This window comes from Podarcis filfolensis (assembly GCF_964270895.1).
Source record: "Podarcis filfolensis genome assembly, chromosome: 4".
Taxonomy (NCBI): Eukaryota; Metazoa; Chordata; class Lepidosauria; order Squamata; family Lacertidae; genus Podarcis; species Podarcis filfolensis.
In genome coordinates this window covers 81,224,477-81,240,220 of record NC_139607.1, presented here as the reverse complement: position 1 = coordinate 81,240,220, position 15,744 = coordinate 81,224,477, and the positions used below count along the sequence as shown (strand labels likewise).

Sequence of the window (15,744 nt, the reverse complement as noted above, 5' to 3'; positions counted from 1 at the left end):
GATATAAGATGGGGCAATGTTAGAAACATAACTTCTCTGTGACATTTCAGTGGTACATCATGCAAGTTCTCAGGAAGTTGGACATGGGAATTTAAGCCAGAACCAACTCAATTCTTACAATTTAGCACAGCTGATGTGTCCAAAGTGCTTCACGTGCATTATCTCAATAATTCTTACAACAGCATTGTAAATAGGTCACTATTGCCACCATCCCATATTACAAGGGGTGGGGCTGACGCCAAGAGAACAGTATCTTATCTAAAGATACCTACGCAACTCCCGATTGAGTGATTTGAATACGGAAACTCCTAACTCTCAATAAGCATTCTGGAAACTTAAGTCTCCACTTACTAGTATTGGAAGGGACTGGGCATCTTAAACAAGCTTTTTTAAGTGTTACTTATACAGTGGTACCTCGGGTTACAAACGCTTCAGGTTACAGACTCCAGTAACCCAGAAATAGTACCTCGAGTTAAGAACTTTGCTTCAGGATGAGAACAGAAATCGTGCTCCGGCAGCGCAGTGGCAGCGGGAGGCCCCATTAGCTAAAGTGGTGCTTCAGGTTAAGAACAGTTTCAGGTTAAGGACGGACCTCCGGAACGAATTAAGTACTTAACCCGAGGTACCACTATATTTTTATAACACGAAAAAAATAACAAATACATGGAGCATCTGAAAGGTGAAGGTATATGACAAGCCAAGCAAGCTACTGAAAGGTGGAGGAACCTGAGGCAGCTTCCGCTGCTGCCTTGAGACAGGCAAGGGGGACTGGCGAGGCTTAGGTGGGGGGCGGGAGGGCTTCTTTAAGTCTTCTCGCCGCCCTCCTCCCAGCTGAACAAGCCCCATATCCCTCCTGTATGCACAAGCCAGAGGGACATGGAACTTGTTGAAGCAGAGGGAGGAGCAAGCTGTATTGTGCCTCGGCAATGCTGGCCGTTTCTCCCTCTGCAGTGGTATGAGGGCAGACCGTGATGGCGGTTTCCCTCAGCGGTATATCACTGGTGAAACTGCCACCACTCCTGAGTCCCTCTGCCGCCAGAGTCCGGATGCAGATTGTTTTTCCCTCAGCACGCTGGTAGCAGTGGGACTCAGGAGGTAGCGGTTTCACCAGCAATATGCCACTGAGTGAGGCGTCATCACCGTCTGCCCCTAATACTAGTCTTGGGCGATATATGGATATATTGCCCAGGCCTACTAGGTGACCTTGGGCTAGTCCCAACCTCTTAACCTACCTCACAGGATCGTTGTGTAAGGATTACCTGAGGAGAGGGGTGCACCATGTACTCCTTGGAGAAAATGGTGGGATACAAATGCAATTAATAAGCTCTTCTGTGTACAGCCAGACGGAGATGTCAGACTAAGCACTAAGATCAGAGATAAGGGACATCCTATCTCCATTCTATGTGCTAAAATCAGAGATAAGCCTCTGCCTGCTGTGTGACAGTAAAAGGATTTATGCCTCTCTGTGTGTGTGTGTGTGTGTGTGTGTGTGTGTGTGTGTGTGTCTGCCTGCCTGCCTGCCTGCCTGCCTGCTATTGCTTTTAGAAGGCAATAGAGGACACATTGGACAATTGATCAAAAACTGGAGGGTCGGTAGTGGGGCTTGTGGGTCTCACTGAAGATCTACTACCTTTTATCCCATAATTTGAGCACTACCTTGAACAGATAATCTGAATGCATCCTGAAATCCCACTGGTCCCTTGTTCATCTTGTTTAGAACTAAAAGCTAACCACAGTATTCAAACAATTATAATCCTGACTAATCTGTGCTAAAGGAACTCAAATGACTTACCCAATTTTTTCCAGGGCTTTTGTTACCTGTTCTTGTACAATATCATAAAGCTTTACTTGAAATCCAGCAGAAGCAAATAACATGGCCCAGCTACAGCCAATGAGTCCACTAAGAAGAAAAGAGAAAATGGTTAGCACAAATCTTTTATTGTTATTTATTTGAAAATACTTACATGCCACTTTTCCAGGCAAAGCCTGCCCAAAGGAGCTTACAGCAATAAAAACTACAAGTATATAAAAATGCTTTTTACTAAAAATCAATAATTATTATTGATCTATTCCACAGAAATTCCACAAAGAGAGTTTGGAATTCCAGTAACATAATGATATTCCAGTCTCTTTCCAGCAAGCAGGACATAAATTATTCAGGAGAAGGCCAACTGAAACAAATGAGTTTTTAAGGTCTTCTGAAAAGTCTGAGGTGTAGCTGCCATTGCAGCATTTCTGGGAAAGAACTCCAAAGGTGTGGTGGAGCCACCACAAAAGAGGCCCTGCCTCTTATGCTCAACCACCTCACAGACCTATTCCTGTCACAACACAGAAGCAAAACAAGGTTTTCCTGTTTCAGCACCTGTTGAAGGCAGCAACTTGGATGTGGATATAGTTAACCAACCCGCAGATTCAGCAACAGAAGTTTAAGGTATGTTTTGAAAGGGCAATGAAGGATGCAACAGACCAATCAGCATATTACAAAGCAATTTGGCTCACACCCTACTTTTGGAACATCTAAGTTTATTAAGCAGAGAGCGAATGTTGAATAAAATGGACTTGGGTTGAAAATAGTCTTGTTTCACTATTCTGTAGGTTATTCTGCATGCTACAGACCTGAAATCCTGCACACAGAGCATCCGTCTAAGTACATATGGAATGCAGAAACATTCAGGTGAGCATATATAGTCATATGACGTTGCCTTACCCCAAGTTAGGCTATTCATCTATCATGCCCACTATTATATACTCTGATCATGGCTCTCTTGCCTGTCAGGATTCTTCCCTGCCCTGTTACCTGAAAATCTTGAGACTAAAAATATCAGGATTGAATCTGGGAGATTATGCATGTGCTCTATCACCAGGGTTCAGCACCTCTTGGCAATTCTTTTTTTTTTAATGTATTGCATATTGAGTCAATACTTATTTTTATTTTTTTACAGAAAATGATATTCTATGCAATTCTATCTTAGATACTGCTTAGTAATGATAATACTCATTTCAAAGATCAGCTAAATTGCACAGAGCCAACAAACAGTCCTGTTTAGTATCTGCCTGCCAACGGGCATAATTCTTGCTAAATACTGGGATCTAATTTGGATATCTAGATGCAAATTTTCTGGTCCTACAATAAAATATCAATATGGAAGGCACTCCCTAGCCCCATTCATTAATTCATTTGTTCAATTATGTATATGTAGTCAATTTCTCCTAGTTTTTTTAAATCACCCTTTTCATTTGCAGATAATATATTTGTATTACTTATTATTATTAATTGAATTTATATATACCACCCTATACCTGGAGGTCAGGTCTCAGGACGCTTCACAGAACAAAATCAAAATATAAAACCATAAAATATAGAATCAAAATAAAAACAACAACCTAATACCCCCCCCCAAAAAAAACCACACCACACATTTTAAAAGGGCATAGGATGTCAATCAAATCAACCAAAGTCCTGTTTAGAAAGGAATGTTTTTGCCCGGAGCCTAAAGGTACATGATGAAGGCCCCAGGCGAACTTCCCTGGGGAGAGCATTCCACAGATGGGGAGCCACTGCAGAGAAGGCCCGTTCTCATGTTGCCACCCTCCGGACCTCTCAAGGAGGAGGCACACAAAGAAGGGCCTCAGAAGATGATCTTAGGGTCTGGGTAGGTTCATATGGAAAGAGGCAGTCCTTGAGGTATTGCAGTCCTGCACCGTTTAAGGCTTTATAGGTCAAAACCAGCATTTCGAATTGGGCCCAGAAACTAATTGGTAGCCAATGCAGTCTGACCAGGATTGGTGTAATATGCTTAAACTGTCTTGCTCCAGTGAGCAACCTGGCCGCTGAATTCTGCACTAGCTGAAGTTTCTGAACCTTGAGATTACCAGAGCATAGACAACAGTAGTTAGGCTATCCCTGTCCAGATAGGGGCATAGCTGGGCCACCAGCTGAAGCTGATGGAAGGCACTCCGGGCCACAGAGGCCACCTTAGCCTCAAGCGACAGCAAAGGATCCAGGAGTACCCCCAAGCTACAAACCTGTTCCTTCAGAGGAAGCGTAACCCCATCAAGAGCAGGCAATCTCCCACCCATCTGGCCTAGGGAACCACCCACTAACAGTATCTCAGTCTTATTTGGATTGAGTTTCAGTTTTTGGCTCTCATCCAGTCCATTACCGAGGCAAGACATTGGTCCAGCACTTCCACTGCCTCACCTGCAGATGTAAAGGAGAAATAGAGCTGAGTGTCATCAGCATACTGCTGACAACGTACTCCAAACCTCTGGATAACGCCACCCAGCAGTTTCATGTAGATGTTAAACAACGTGGGGAATAGGATTGAGCCCTGCAGAACCCCACACTGAAGGTTCCACAGGGCTGAAAAGCATTCCCCAAGAAACACCCTCTGGGAACGACCATCCAAGTAGAACTGGAACCACCGCAAAGCGGTGCCACCCACCCCTAGTTCAGGCAGTCGCTCCAGAAGGCATCTAAAGCCACTGAGAGGTTGAGGAAGAATTAACAGGGACATGTTTCCCTTGCCTCTCTCTCAACGGAGGTCATCATACAGGGCGACCAAAGCAGTTTCTGTGCCAAAACCCCAACTGAAATGGATCCAGAAAATCAGTTTCTTCCAAAAGCACTGGGATCTGGTCTTGCTCAGGAAAGGGAGATTAGCAACAGGCTGGTAGTTAGTTAGGTTTTCTGAACTCAGGGAAGGTTTCTTAAGGAGTGGTTTTACCACTGCCTCCTTCAAACAGGCAAGGACCACTCCCTCTCATAAAAAGGCATTGATCACCTCCCTACTCATGTGCTCTTATTTATTGTTTTGTTATTTCTTCCATGTAAAGATGCAGTAAAACCCATGTTTAAAAATACGAGACTACTCCTAAATTATTTTCCATGTCTCTGTATTGCTGTAGTTGAAGGAATAATCTAAACTGAGAGTACATGTTGTAGTCGAGGTCCCTTCAGTTGCCCTGTCCACATCCTCAAACCACAACAACAGAACATGATTCCATACACTTTGACTGGCCAATGCTCTAGAAACCTCCTCTAGAACTTTATCAACACTGGCATCTAGTTTGGATCAAAATGTAAGTGACCTTGTGCTCAAAGTGCCTTGCAAATTGCTCACCGCAGGTCTCAGGAATCTCTCAAATTCAACAAGTCTGATAGCAGACCATCCCAATAGGTCCTTCACCTCTGCATTTGGGGGGTGGAGGAAAGATGACCAAAGGCAATCTAAATCTCAACAGGTAGCGATCCATCCATGACAACACTGTTATATTAACCCGCACTAACAATTTCTCTGTGGCAATAAACAGATTCAGTGGACTTAGGATATATGTTGATTCCACAATGTACAGTAATACCTCAAGTTGAATGCGCTTTGGGTTGAGCGCGTTCGAGTTGCGCTCCACGGCAACCTGGAAGTAACGGAGCACATTACTTCCGGGTTTCGCCGCTCACGCATGCGCTCAAAATGATGTCATGCAAATGCGTGGTAGCAGTGAAACACGACCCGCAGATGCACCGTCCCATCCTGCGTTCTGTTCAGGATGCGAACGGGGCTCCAGAACGGATCCCGTTCGCATCCCGAGGTACCACTGTATTGAGAGAGAGTATGGCAGTCATGTATTCCTCAGTTAGATCAACCAAATGGAGCTGTCAATACACAGCTATAAGAATAAGAATAATATTTTATTATTTATACCCTGCCCATCTGGCTGGGTTTCCAAGTGCAGTGGGGAAACTCTCAAAGAGGCAAGATAAGGCCACATGAAGTCACAAGTTATTAAAGGTTGTAGCTATAGTCAGGTAATATCAAAGTCACTGAAGAGCAGACATCAGAACAGAATATTCCGACAATATTATTCTATTCTGCAGCCAGGCAGTCTGTGCAAACACCTCTATTGATTTTAAATGCAAGAATGTGTCATGAGATGCAAAACACTCCCTTAATTAACATGTTTTTATTATTCTTAAGTGATAGTGGAAAAATCTTCGAGAAGTCTTATCATATATAATTAAGTGTTTCTTATTTAGAGAATACTGTAAATAAAGCAGCCTGTCTTTTAAAAATGATTTTTGCAAGTTCTTTTTTAAAATTAAATTTCTATACCGTCCATCAGCTCTTGCCATGAAAATAACATGTGCTTTATATAAGAAAGATATATAATCCTTGCATAATACTATCCTCGTAGGTAAGCATGTATAGAATTGCAAGCTAAATGTGCTTAAATTGGCCTGGATTATGCCCACAGTAAAGTCCCATTGAGTTCAGTAGGACTTAATCTGAATTGGCATGCATAGGATTGCACTATTAATTGCCATACATTTTCACTAGAAATGAAGCACATGCTCCACTTCAGACAATAAAATGTCTTGGGCACTGACATTATTGTGAATGGAACTGAATTGCCCAATAACTAAGCAAAATAAGGAAGTATTTATCTCTTTTTATAACTGGGGACAATGAGGCATGGTCAAGTCAGATCTCAACATCCGCAAGTAAATGTGGAAGTATATTGCAAATGTGGCTGAGTAAGCTATCTACACTACAATACTGTATACTAAACTAGGAAGACAAGATGCTTTAGATTAGAATAACTGAAATAGAATTTACAGAGCAATCATAACCCATACAGGTGGAGTTTGGGCAAATAACTGCAACGGTGTCATCTCTACTTGAATATGTCTTATAATTCAATGTATTAGTATTTCCATAAAATGCTTTTAGACTTCAGAAAAGGCTTACTTGAACCTCTGATCAGTTTATTGTCAGTATTTTCCTTATAATAGCAAATGTATATACAATACACTTTTTGCCATATTCGCCATAGGAAATTAAAGCTTTCCACATATTGATGACCACACACTTTCCTTGTAGTTTTACTGATTTCAATGGTACTTTGTTTTCATACAGTTAATAGTCATGTTAAAAATTGGCAATAAACATGATTTGTTTATCACTGGTTCTCTTAATCAATTAACAGGATACAGGAACAATACTGGTGCAATTCTACATAAAGGTTACTAACGGTACAGAGGTCATCTACTTCACAGTTTTATTCAGACATACACTCAATATTCAGAACAAACATGTACTTTCATTCACTTAGTTTACAAGAGAGTCTCCTAATCACATATCTGACAGCAATTCATAGTCCACAGTGCAGTAGCCTCAACAGACTACCAACAAACCTCTAGCACAGAAAGAATTGCTGGTTGACCTTTGTTCTGTGCTAGCTGAAGTGTTCCAATTTCCGACATTTAAGCAGTTTCCCAGTTGGTGCTGCCATTGGGCAAAGTTTGACCTTACCCTCTACATACCACTGGTGACCGATGCATAACCGAGTGCAACCCCTAGCTGCTGCCTTAGTCTAACAGCATGCGACAACGTAAAAGGCACATGCTCCAAACACAATTCACACCTCTTATGTTCTGCGGTCGGACAGCAAGACTGCGTATGGAGCAAGCCTTGAGGTCCCTTTGTTTGAAGAGTTAAGGTTGGGGCGAAAAGTCAGTTATAAAAATAAGCAAGCCAGAGTTTTAGGCCTTATCAAACGGGGAAAACAGAGGCATATATATTTTAAAGCCATTTGTGAGCTTCCAATAGACATTTGATCAGCCACCAAGTGAACAGAATGCTGGACTACATAGGCCTTCCATTGATCCAGCAGGGCTCTTTTTTCCTTAATTATAAGCAAGCACACACAGTAGCACTAATTTTAGGTACAAATTTCCTGTTACTTTAATTAGATGCAGTTAATTTAGAGGGAGAAAAAAAAAGAGCAACACATACAACCTGAACATAAATACATGAAGGCTATCCAGATTTCAATCAAGTTACTACACTATAAAATTATCTTGGCAAAAATCTACATTTTGCTGCTTATAAAAGCTTTCCAAAAGACACCACACTTTGAATTTCCATGTTGGCAATGGACTTTTTCCCGTGCTGCCATTCACCTAGAATGTCCTTTAGCTCTCCATGTGTTTCAAGGTAATCTGTACAGACTAAACGCAAACAGATTAAATGGCTTAGATAAGTGTTCTATTCACACGCAGGAAAGTTACTCATTTGTTTTCCCTTTTTTAACACCTTGCTGCAGCAACAGCAAATGCCAATGTAAAAGTTGTGGTTTGGTGGTTTTGAAGATCCCACGCCTAAAACGCAGGTTCCACGTCCTTCGCGCTTTCCTGGGGGTAAGGGGGGGCACAGGATCTCCTTTCCCGGACTGAAACACCCTTCTCCCTCCTCTCTCCTCGCCAACAGGAGAGCCTCTCGTCAAGGGATTTACCTGCCAACAATCACAACACGTCCCTCTTGCACGGGATCCATTGTGCTAAGTTCAGGTTGCAGCACTCACACGGCAGGAGGAGGAGAACCCGGGAAAAGCCACTGGGGGGGAACGTGGGCCAGCGGATCCCTTTTCAAGGCGGCGCTTCCTCCCCACCCCGCCACCCCCCAATTCCAAGGGATGTCACGGCCACTACCATTGGCTCCCAGATAAGAACACTTCCCATTGGCTCCCCGGGTGCCCCAAGCGGCGGCTCGAGGGAACGTCTCCAGATAGGGGTTACCCGGGTCAAGGGAAAAGAGAGGCGGGGAGGCGCGTGGGGCTCTTCAGCGGAGGGGGGCGAGGAAGGGGGTTCATTTGCTTCTTCCTGGCTTCGTTGTCGAAGGAAGTCGGCGGGGTGGGCGGGCAGTTCCGAGAGAGATTCCACAGCGACTTTGCTTTCCCCTCATGGCTATGCATCCATATATATATGGCTTCCTCTTCCGCTTCTTTCTGTGGGGTGCTGCACGGCTCGGAGGATCGGGCCCTGTGAGGGTACCCACGAAGAGAGAGCGCATGCGCAAGCCAGAAAAGGCGGCAGGAGGTGCTGCTTTACTCACCTCTTTCTCTTTGGGAAGGATTGCACAGCAGGTGTCTAGAAGAGCCACTTTGCAGGGACTCCATCCCAAGGGATGTGGGGTGGTGACCTCCTTGGCTGCGGTATTTGAAAGGCTTGGGGCGCGGGGGGTGGGGAGAACCCACCACCAGCTTTTTCTTTCTCCCCAGGAGGCAATGATGGCCACCAAGTTGAAAGGCTTTAAAAGAGGATTAGACAAATTAAAGGGAAACCCAGCCAGATGGGTTATTATTATTATTAGACACACGGTGGCAGATGCCGCCTCAGGTGGTGGAAGCCAAGGTGTGCTGCCAAGGGGAAAGTCATATTGGTAACAATTCCAATGTTTTGGCTGCAGTCCATACATGTTTTCTTGAGAGTAAGATCCATTTAGTTCAATGGGACTTTGAGTAGACATGCCTAAGGTTGCAGATACTGCTGCAAGTGGGAGGGACACAGAAAGACTTTAATTCCACTGATTACTCAGGGAAAGAGGACACACAAACAAATCCCCTTATTCCTCTGCTGAGACAGAGGAAGGAGAAAGTGATATGCTACTAAACAGTCAATATTTACTCTGAGAGACCAGAGATAGGCACCCGTCAATAGGGCTTCTATGGACTTTTGCCATATACTATGAAATGGAAGCAGTGTTCCTTTCCATTTCATTTCCCCATTGTCCACATAATTTGGAAAAATTAAGAGGGCTTAGAAGGCCATTAAAAAATTGTATTGCACATTTTGGGGGACTTTTATATTTAATTAGTTACTGTAAATTGGCTCAAGTACTTCTTTTTGAAGGGCAGGGTATAAATGTTTAAAAGAAAAACATAAACCCACTTTTACTTTCCTAGTCTATAGAATATTATTATATATATACTCTCTCTCTCTCTCTCTCTCTCTCTCTGTGTGTGTGTATTTATTTCCTAGTCTATATAAGCAGTTCTGTTAAATGCTGTGAAAATATTTCCTTGCTCTGTCATGTCCTTTTCTGTTTAACATGTACTATTGTCATACACCAGTAATTCCCAAACTGTTCCACATGAGAACTATTAGTGTGCCATGAGTATTAATTAAAGGCTTGTGTGAGCCCAGAAGTACCCCACCACAAAGGAGGATGTCTACAGCATCCCTGCAAAAGTGATTCACTCTAACTTTATTTCCTTCTGGTCACTGTTGAGGGTAGGCAATTGTGCCATCTATGTCAGGCTGGTATGATTATAGCACTCAGTCGTTCTCTATGCAGAAATGCAAAAGGATTACTCTATCGCAGAGAAGACTACCTCTTGGATCTCTGTGTGATTCATTGCTCTGGACCTGCCTCCTTCCAATTAGTGTTAGAAAGGAAAAAAGTAAAGGTTTTTGGAGGACATTTCCTATATGTAGAAATATAGCAGCTTTTCAGTTATTCAGGTAGAATTATGTATAACAAACAAGCTTCTATGTTCCTACACCAACAGAAGCTGGCCCCATAAAATAAAGCTACATACACATTACTATTTACTCTGGTACACTCCCACGGTAGTGTCTGAAGCTGTGTACAGTACACATGAAGTTAACCACAATGCATATCTACAATGTAGTTTTCTTGGGAAACACTGCTGTTTGATGTATTTCCCCCCTTAAAACCAGCTTCCGTCTAATTTGAAAATGTAAGCCACATTCACTTTACAATCTGAGGTACTTTTGAGGTAGCTGTCATGCATGCACAATGACATGTATTTACAAAATTGTTATATGCACTACAGCAGCAGTAGGATCAAGTCTCCAATTTTCTGAAAATAGGCACTGGGCTTTTGTGCATAGTATGCACAGCACAAATCTTTGGATATCAGGCAGTTTGTCAGCTTAGCTAACAAAGTGTGGGGTCTGAGAGAGAATAGAAAATAAAATTACTAGAAACTACTTAAATCAGTTAACATGGATTTGTGATTCCTTCATTACTCCTTCCTGTTCCTTTAACTACCACATCAATCACTGTTGTTGTACTCTGGTTTCCAAATTAACTAAACCTGCTACAACTTGTTTCTTGTCATTAAACAGAACCTAAACATCAAAGTGGAACTGCACCAATCCATCCAGAACAGGAAGTGTGCGTACTAATAAAGAGATGAAAGTTCCAGCAAAATATTGTGCCATCAAGCCACATGTTCCCATTGTTTAAACCACTTTAGGGCAACCTTACAAACTTGAACAGCGGGAAAATGTTAGAAGTTTCTAACTGACGAGGAGCATAGCCTGATCCTTATTTAAAATAATAAGAAAAAGGATTCTAATCAGGATAATTGCGTATGAGTGTGAAATCTTACATAGCTTAAACTCATCCTATTTTTGCCCTTAAATTGTTCCCCTTTTATACAACAAATTGCACAATTTTTCCGCTCTCCCTTTTATTTCCCTCTACTGCCCCCTTCGCTTTATGATCCAAACCCCGTCCTTATGCTCGCGCTAGGAAAGTAGGACGTGACCAAAACTGTGGGCGCGCTAAGGATGCAGTAGCTTCACCTTGTGCTACTGCGCATGCTCTAATGCTTTCCCCTTCCCGAGCAGAGCGTTCTCGTCGCTAAGCAACCTGAAGGGGTGCATTGTGGGCTTCCGAGGGAGAAGTATAGGCCCTAACGTTGACAACGACCCGGGGCCGCGTCGGTCGCCAGAGTAGAGGGAGGGAAGGCAGCGCGGACTTGCTGGACGTCTGACAATTTTCCTGAATATTGGTTGTCAATCTTATCATTACGTTTACAGGTTTTTTAAAAAATTTTTATTATTTTACTGTTTTGAAAAATATTTTCAGCAGTGTAACTCTCGTTCTTGATGTTTGCTTTTACTGTATAGGAAAACCGACACAACTGGAGTAGCTAATCGCAGCTCCCGACTCCAGAAGAGTTGAACGTCCATTGAGGTAAGCATTACATTTTAATACGTTTTTCTTTAAAAAACACTTTGGGTTTTTTTGCTGTGATGGTTTGTATTGGGTTTTTTCCTGTGATGATTTGTAATGCAAATACAAATATCAGTAAGAAACTGATTTTGCTGGTGCAAGAGCATCGGTGATGCAAGTTAACTGTTACACAAAAGTGTGTGCCGATGGAGCTGAGCGATTACTATCTGTTCAAACGCTGTTAGGAATTATAACCGTGGGCGTAGTAGCCAGGATTTTTGTTAGGGGTGGCAGGCTTTTGTTGGGGGCAGAATTTGTATTGATTTTTATGGATTTCGGGGGCGGGCAGCTGCCCTTTGCCCCCCCCCCCTTGGCTATGCCCTTGATTATAACTTATCTGATTTATTCCATTAGAAGTATATACTTGATCCTTATCAGTCTTGTTTTATTGCTTGCAACTGATGGTCATTACATTGTGAACCACAAAAAAAGCAAGACATTCTAAGAGCAAGTTGAAAATGTAACAACTTTTTGGACTGCAGGTTATCAAAACTTAATGTTATAAAGTTTCCAAAATCATTTGATTTAACAATCTCCCTGGCAGTTGTCACGGTTATGGGTCCTATAATAAAAATGTAACTTCCTCACAGTTAGCACCTATAAAGCTACTTTAGGTAACCAGTTTGTCTACATTGGGCAGCACAGTAGTCATCTAATTTTGAAAAGCTGCTTAGTAAATTTTGAAATGAATAGAGGGACCTTTCCATAGGTAGATTGCATAAAGGACAACACAGGATATACCACACAGTGTTTTTGATCTGGCCTGATCCACAAACACAAAGACTATACTTTGTTGGGCTGTTAAAGAATTTATTCAGAAAATATTCTGTGAGCATAAACTGATCCCAGAAGAAAAAGACTTAAGTTGCACACTTATTTGTAACAACCAGTGAACGCAATAAGACTTGAGCAGACACTCCTAATTGGAAGATACCTCAGAAGTAATCTAGTTCAATGCATAATTTATATGTTGTAACAATTTATGTAACTGGACTAACTGAATGCTGAAGATAAAGGTAAATATTTTAACGTAGTCAATGTTTTTATAGGTTAAAATGATGAAAAATGTCCACCTGGCAACCGAAGCAGATGAAGATGATATTTATTCTGGTTACAATGACTATAATCCTACCTTTGATACAGAGGTAAAAATATGGTGATACCAAGTTTATATGTGGATATTTTACAGTTTTGGTGTGATAAGGAAGCACATGCCCTGTTTCCATGACCATCTGCTACAATGCATAGAAGCGGAAATGAAAATAAGCAGAACAGTTTGGATCAGCGTAATTGATATTAAAAAGCTTGAGCTAGTGAAATAATGTACTACTTTGAGTCTGCATACAAATGTAGCAAAGGCCATGGGTGATATCCAATGTAATCCATACTCGAAGTCAACCTGCTGTAACTTAAGTCCATTAATTTAAGTGGGTTTAGTCTGAGCATGATTTCATTCTCTCTCACCCTATAAGAACAAGTTAGTGAAATCAAATGAAATGCGTGTCTGTATTATCTAACTACACCAGCAAACAAAATGAATTGCAAAGTTAATTATTCCAATGTTTACCTTTTTTTATGTTGTTTTAGGATTTAGAGAATGATCCAGCTTTTCAACAAGCTGTGAAAACTAGTCATGGTAGAAGACCTCCTGTAAGTAAATATTAAGAATTAAAATATATCAAAGTAAGCATGTGTAAGCACTTCTAGAAGCTGCATTTCTGCTGTAACAAGTTCAGCCTATGTGCTTATTAGTCCCACTAAGTTCATCAAGTCTTTCTTTCTGCTGAGTATGCTTAAGATAGCAGCAGCCTTTGCTATTTTCATGCCCAGCAGAAGTAGCATGTGTAGTGCCATAACTTTCCTCAGCTATTCTCCTGTACCTTTCATTGTGAAGTTTGCACTTTTCTTACATTTGTGCCCTTGGGACTTCGCAAGTAGTTTTCTTCTGTAATAAGACTCCAAAGATGTGACTCTCAGTTGTGCCCCTTGGAATGTTTTGCTCAGAAAAGCATGCTAAGATTCCCGAGATGCAGTAAGGACAACATATTATGAACAAGCACTGAACATATGCAGTAATTAGCAAGTTATTAGAATTGAACAGAAATGTGCAAAGGGGCAATGAAAGTTTCCCTTAATAACTGCACAGAAGTAACCACTTAAGTATTCATCTATGTATGTTTCATCATTCTAGTCAAGCACTGTTCATACTGACTAGCAGTACTTCTCAAACCCAGCTCTTCAAAGTCCAGAGCAGAGGTTTTTTTTCTGAGACTAGCTACATGAGATTCCTTAAAGAAAGATTCTGGGGGCCATATCTGTGGCCTCATACCCACAAGGCACATACTTTCTTGCTGAGCAACAGATGATTTTCTATCAGTGTTGACTTTCTGATCAACCATTTAGTAATACAGTAGGTTGGTCTGTTGCTTCAATAGATCTGATATGTTATGAATGCCCCTGTTTTTGGACAGTAGGAGACAGTCTTGTCTGAATTCTGCGAGAGTCACAACTTTTTAGTCTCTTGTCAAGAGGTTGCTCCAAAAACACAACATGATGACATTAAAACAATTTTGTATTTTCTCACGAATAAAGGGAAAAAACATTTTTAGAAATTGGTATATAGCTTTACTGTAATTTTATGTAGTAATTATATTTTTAATATAGTATGCTAGTTTCTTTGAATGAATACATCATTCTTGCTTAACCTTTAATCTTTTCTAATAAGCTTACAGCCAAAGTTCCAGGTACATCAGGTTCACGACCCTTAGCTACTGGATATGGGGTAGGTTTTTATTTTGTACTGAAATTTACTCAGCTTTTCTTTCTTTGGCTCAGCACTTTCTCCAATGAACCAATACACATTGCTGTTTAATTTCTGATTCAATAAGCCTATACGGTTGCATAGCGATGGGTCTCACATTATGCATAGATGTAACAGGGATTAATGCCATACAGTGACAAGTGAAGTTCTTTGGCTGAAGAATCTCAGGGTGGTCTTCAGGTCACATAGTACAAACCCAGGAACTGGTCCTGGTACTTGTTGGCATTTGTCTTTCTCATGGTTTGTTTCACCTGCCATTCTTTGAATGAGATTACTTTCCCACTTCAGAGAACATCAGTGTGAAGCTAGTGTTGCTTGTGCAGGGTGGAGAAGACAATTGGAGTTGTATCTTTCTCTGCTGCAGTTTAGAAATCTGGTATCTGCAGTGAGAGTTCCCATCCTTAGTTCTGTAAATTCTGTAATAATAGAGCAGTGTTCCCTTTATGCTGTTAGAACAGTGTCCTCTGAGATCCAGCCCTGTTCTTCCCTTAGAAGCAGAGCATGCAGTGATTATTGACTTTAAATATTTTCTTACATTGTGCTAGTCAAAGACAACACTATCTTCATCAATGGGCAGACCAATGACAGCAGCTGTACAGGTAATATTGCTACAATTCTTTATAGTTTATAGACAAGCATCAGTGTAATGTATAGATCAAGTCAAGAGACAGGTCATTATGGTGAAGAGTTGAACTTCAAGCAGACAGAAAAGAGATGAGAAAAAGGGGTGGGAGAACAAAACTCAATGAACACAACATTACATTTAATCTGTCTTTTTCTAAGCTATCATTATCTGTTTGTTTCTTCATAATTGTCACTGTATTTATCATGGGCTTCTAAAAGCTGAAGGTGTGTCTAGATTAAAACAAGCTTACACCTTTTCACGTATCTGCTTATTGCTTGGTTTGGTGTATTTCCAAACGTAGACCAGTTTCTTTCACATGCTGCAGAAGATGGAGGAATCTGCAGTAGGTAAGAAGCTAGAAAAGTTTCAGGTTGTGTTGTGTTGCCACCAGGTTACAGGAGGGGTAAGCATGGTCAAATTCCTGAAGATGTTCTGTACTGCAACATTTGAAAGTACCTCTCTGGCATCAAGTC

General features: G+C 41.4%; 3 protein-coding genes across 10 annotated transcripts in view; 2 read left to right on the top strand and 1 right to left on the bottom strand.

Annotated features, from left to right (window-relative positions):
* The window catches only part of LOC310760567 (uncharacterized protein), a gene marked incomplete at its 5' end in the record, with an annotated part of 100,525 nt that extends 95,070 nt beyond the window's left edge, over positions 1 to 5,455 (top strand). For 2 of the 7 annotated variants that reach the window (XR_014547009.1, XR_014547011.1), the window contains 2 exons: positions 1,807 to 1,921; positions 2,360 to 2,810. Coding sequence is in view for 1 of the 7 variants with exons in the window: in XM_083609330.1 (XP_083465456.1) it covers positions 2,596 to 2,674; positions 2,943 to 2,983 (120 nt within the window). Of the gene's footprint in view, positions 1 to 1,806; positions 1,922 to 2,077; positions 2,811 to 2,942 lie in introns of those variants that run through there. The other 5 variants (XR_014547010.1, XR_014547012.1, XR_014547007.1 and 2 more) reach the window with 4 other exon arrangements.
* CRYL1 (crystallin lambda 1) overlaps positions 1 to 8,435 on the bottom strand; it is a 37,613-nt gene extending 29,178 nt beyond the window's left edge. Inside the window, exons 1-2 of the mRNA XM_083609287.1 lie at positions 8,293 to 8,435; positions 1,793 to 1,900 (exon numbers count right to left, since the gene is read on the bottom strand). Coding sequence (XP_083465413.1) covers positions 1,793 to 1,900; positions 8,293 to 8,333 — 149 coding nt within the window. The 5' untranslated portion in view covers positions 8,334 to 8,435. The remainder of the gene's footprint in view (positions 1 to 1,792; positions 1,901 to 8,292) is intronic.
* Positions 8,436 to 11,445: 3,010 nt separating this feature from the next.
* IFT88 (intraflagellar transport 88) overlaps positions 11,446 to 15,744 on the top strand; it is a 39,341-nt gene continuing 35,042 nt past the window's right edge. Inside the window, exons 1-6 of one of the 2 annotated variants that reach the window (XM_083609055.1) lie at positions 11,446 to 11,601; positions 11,720 to 11,786; positions 12,875 to 12,970; positions 13,413 to 13,475; positions 14,551 to 14,607; positions 15,192 to 15,245. In XM_083609055.1, coding sequence (XP_083465181.1) covers positions 12,881 to 12,970; positions 13,413 to 13,475; positions 14,551 to 14,607; positions 15,192 to 15,245 — 264 coding nt within the window. In that variant the 5' untranslated portion in view covers positions 11,446 to 11,601; positions 11,720 to 11,786; positions 12,875 to 12,880. Of the gene's footprint in view, positions 11,630 to 11,719; positions 11,787 to 12,874; positions 12,971 to 13,412; positions 13,476 to 14,550; positions 14,608 to 15,191; positions 15,246 to 15,744 lie in introns of both variants that reach the window. The other variant, XM_083609056.1, reaches the window with a different exon arrangement.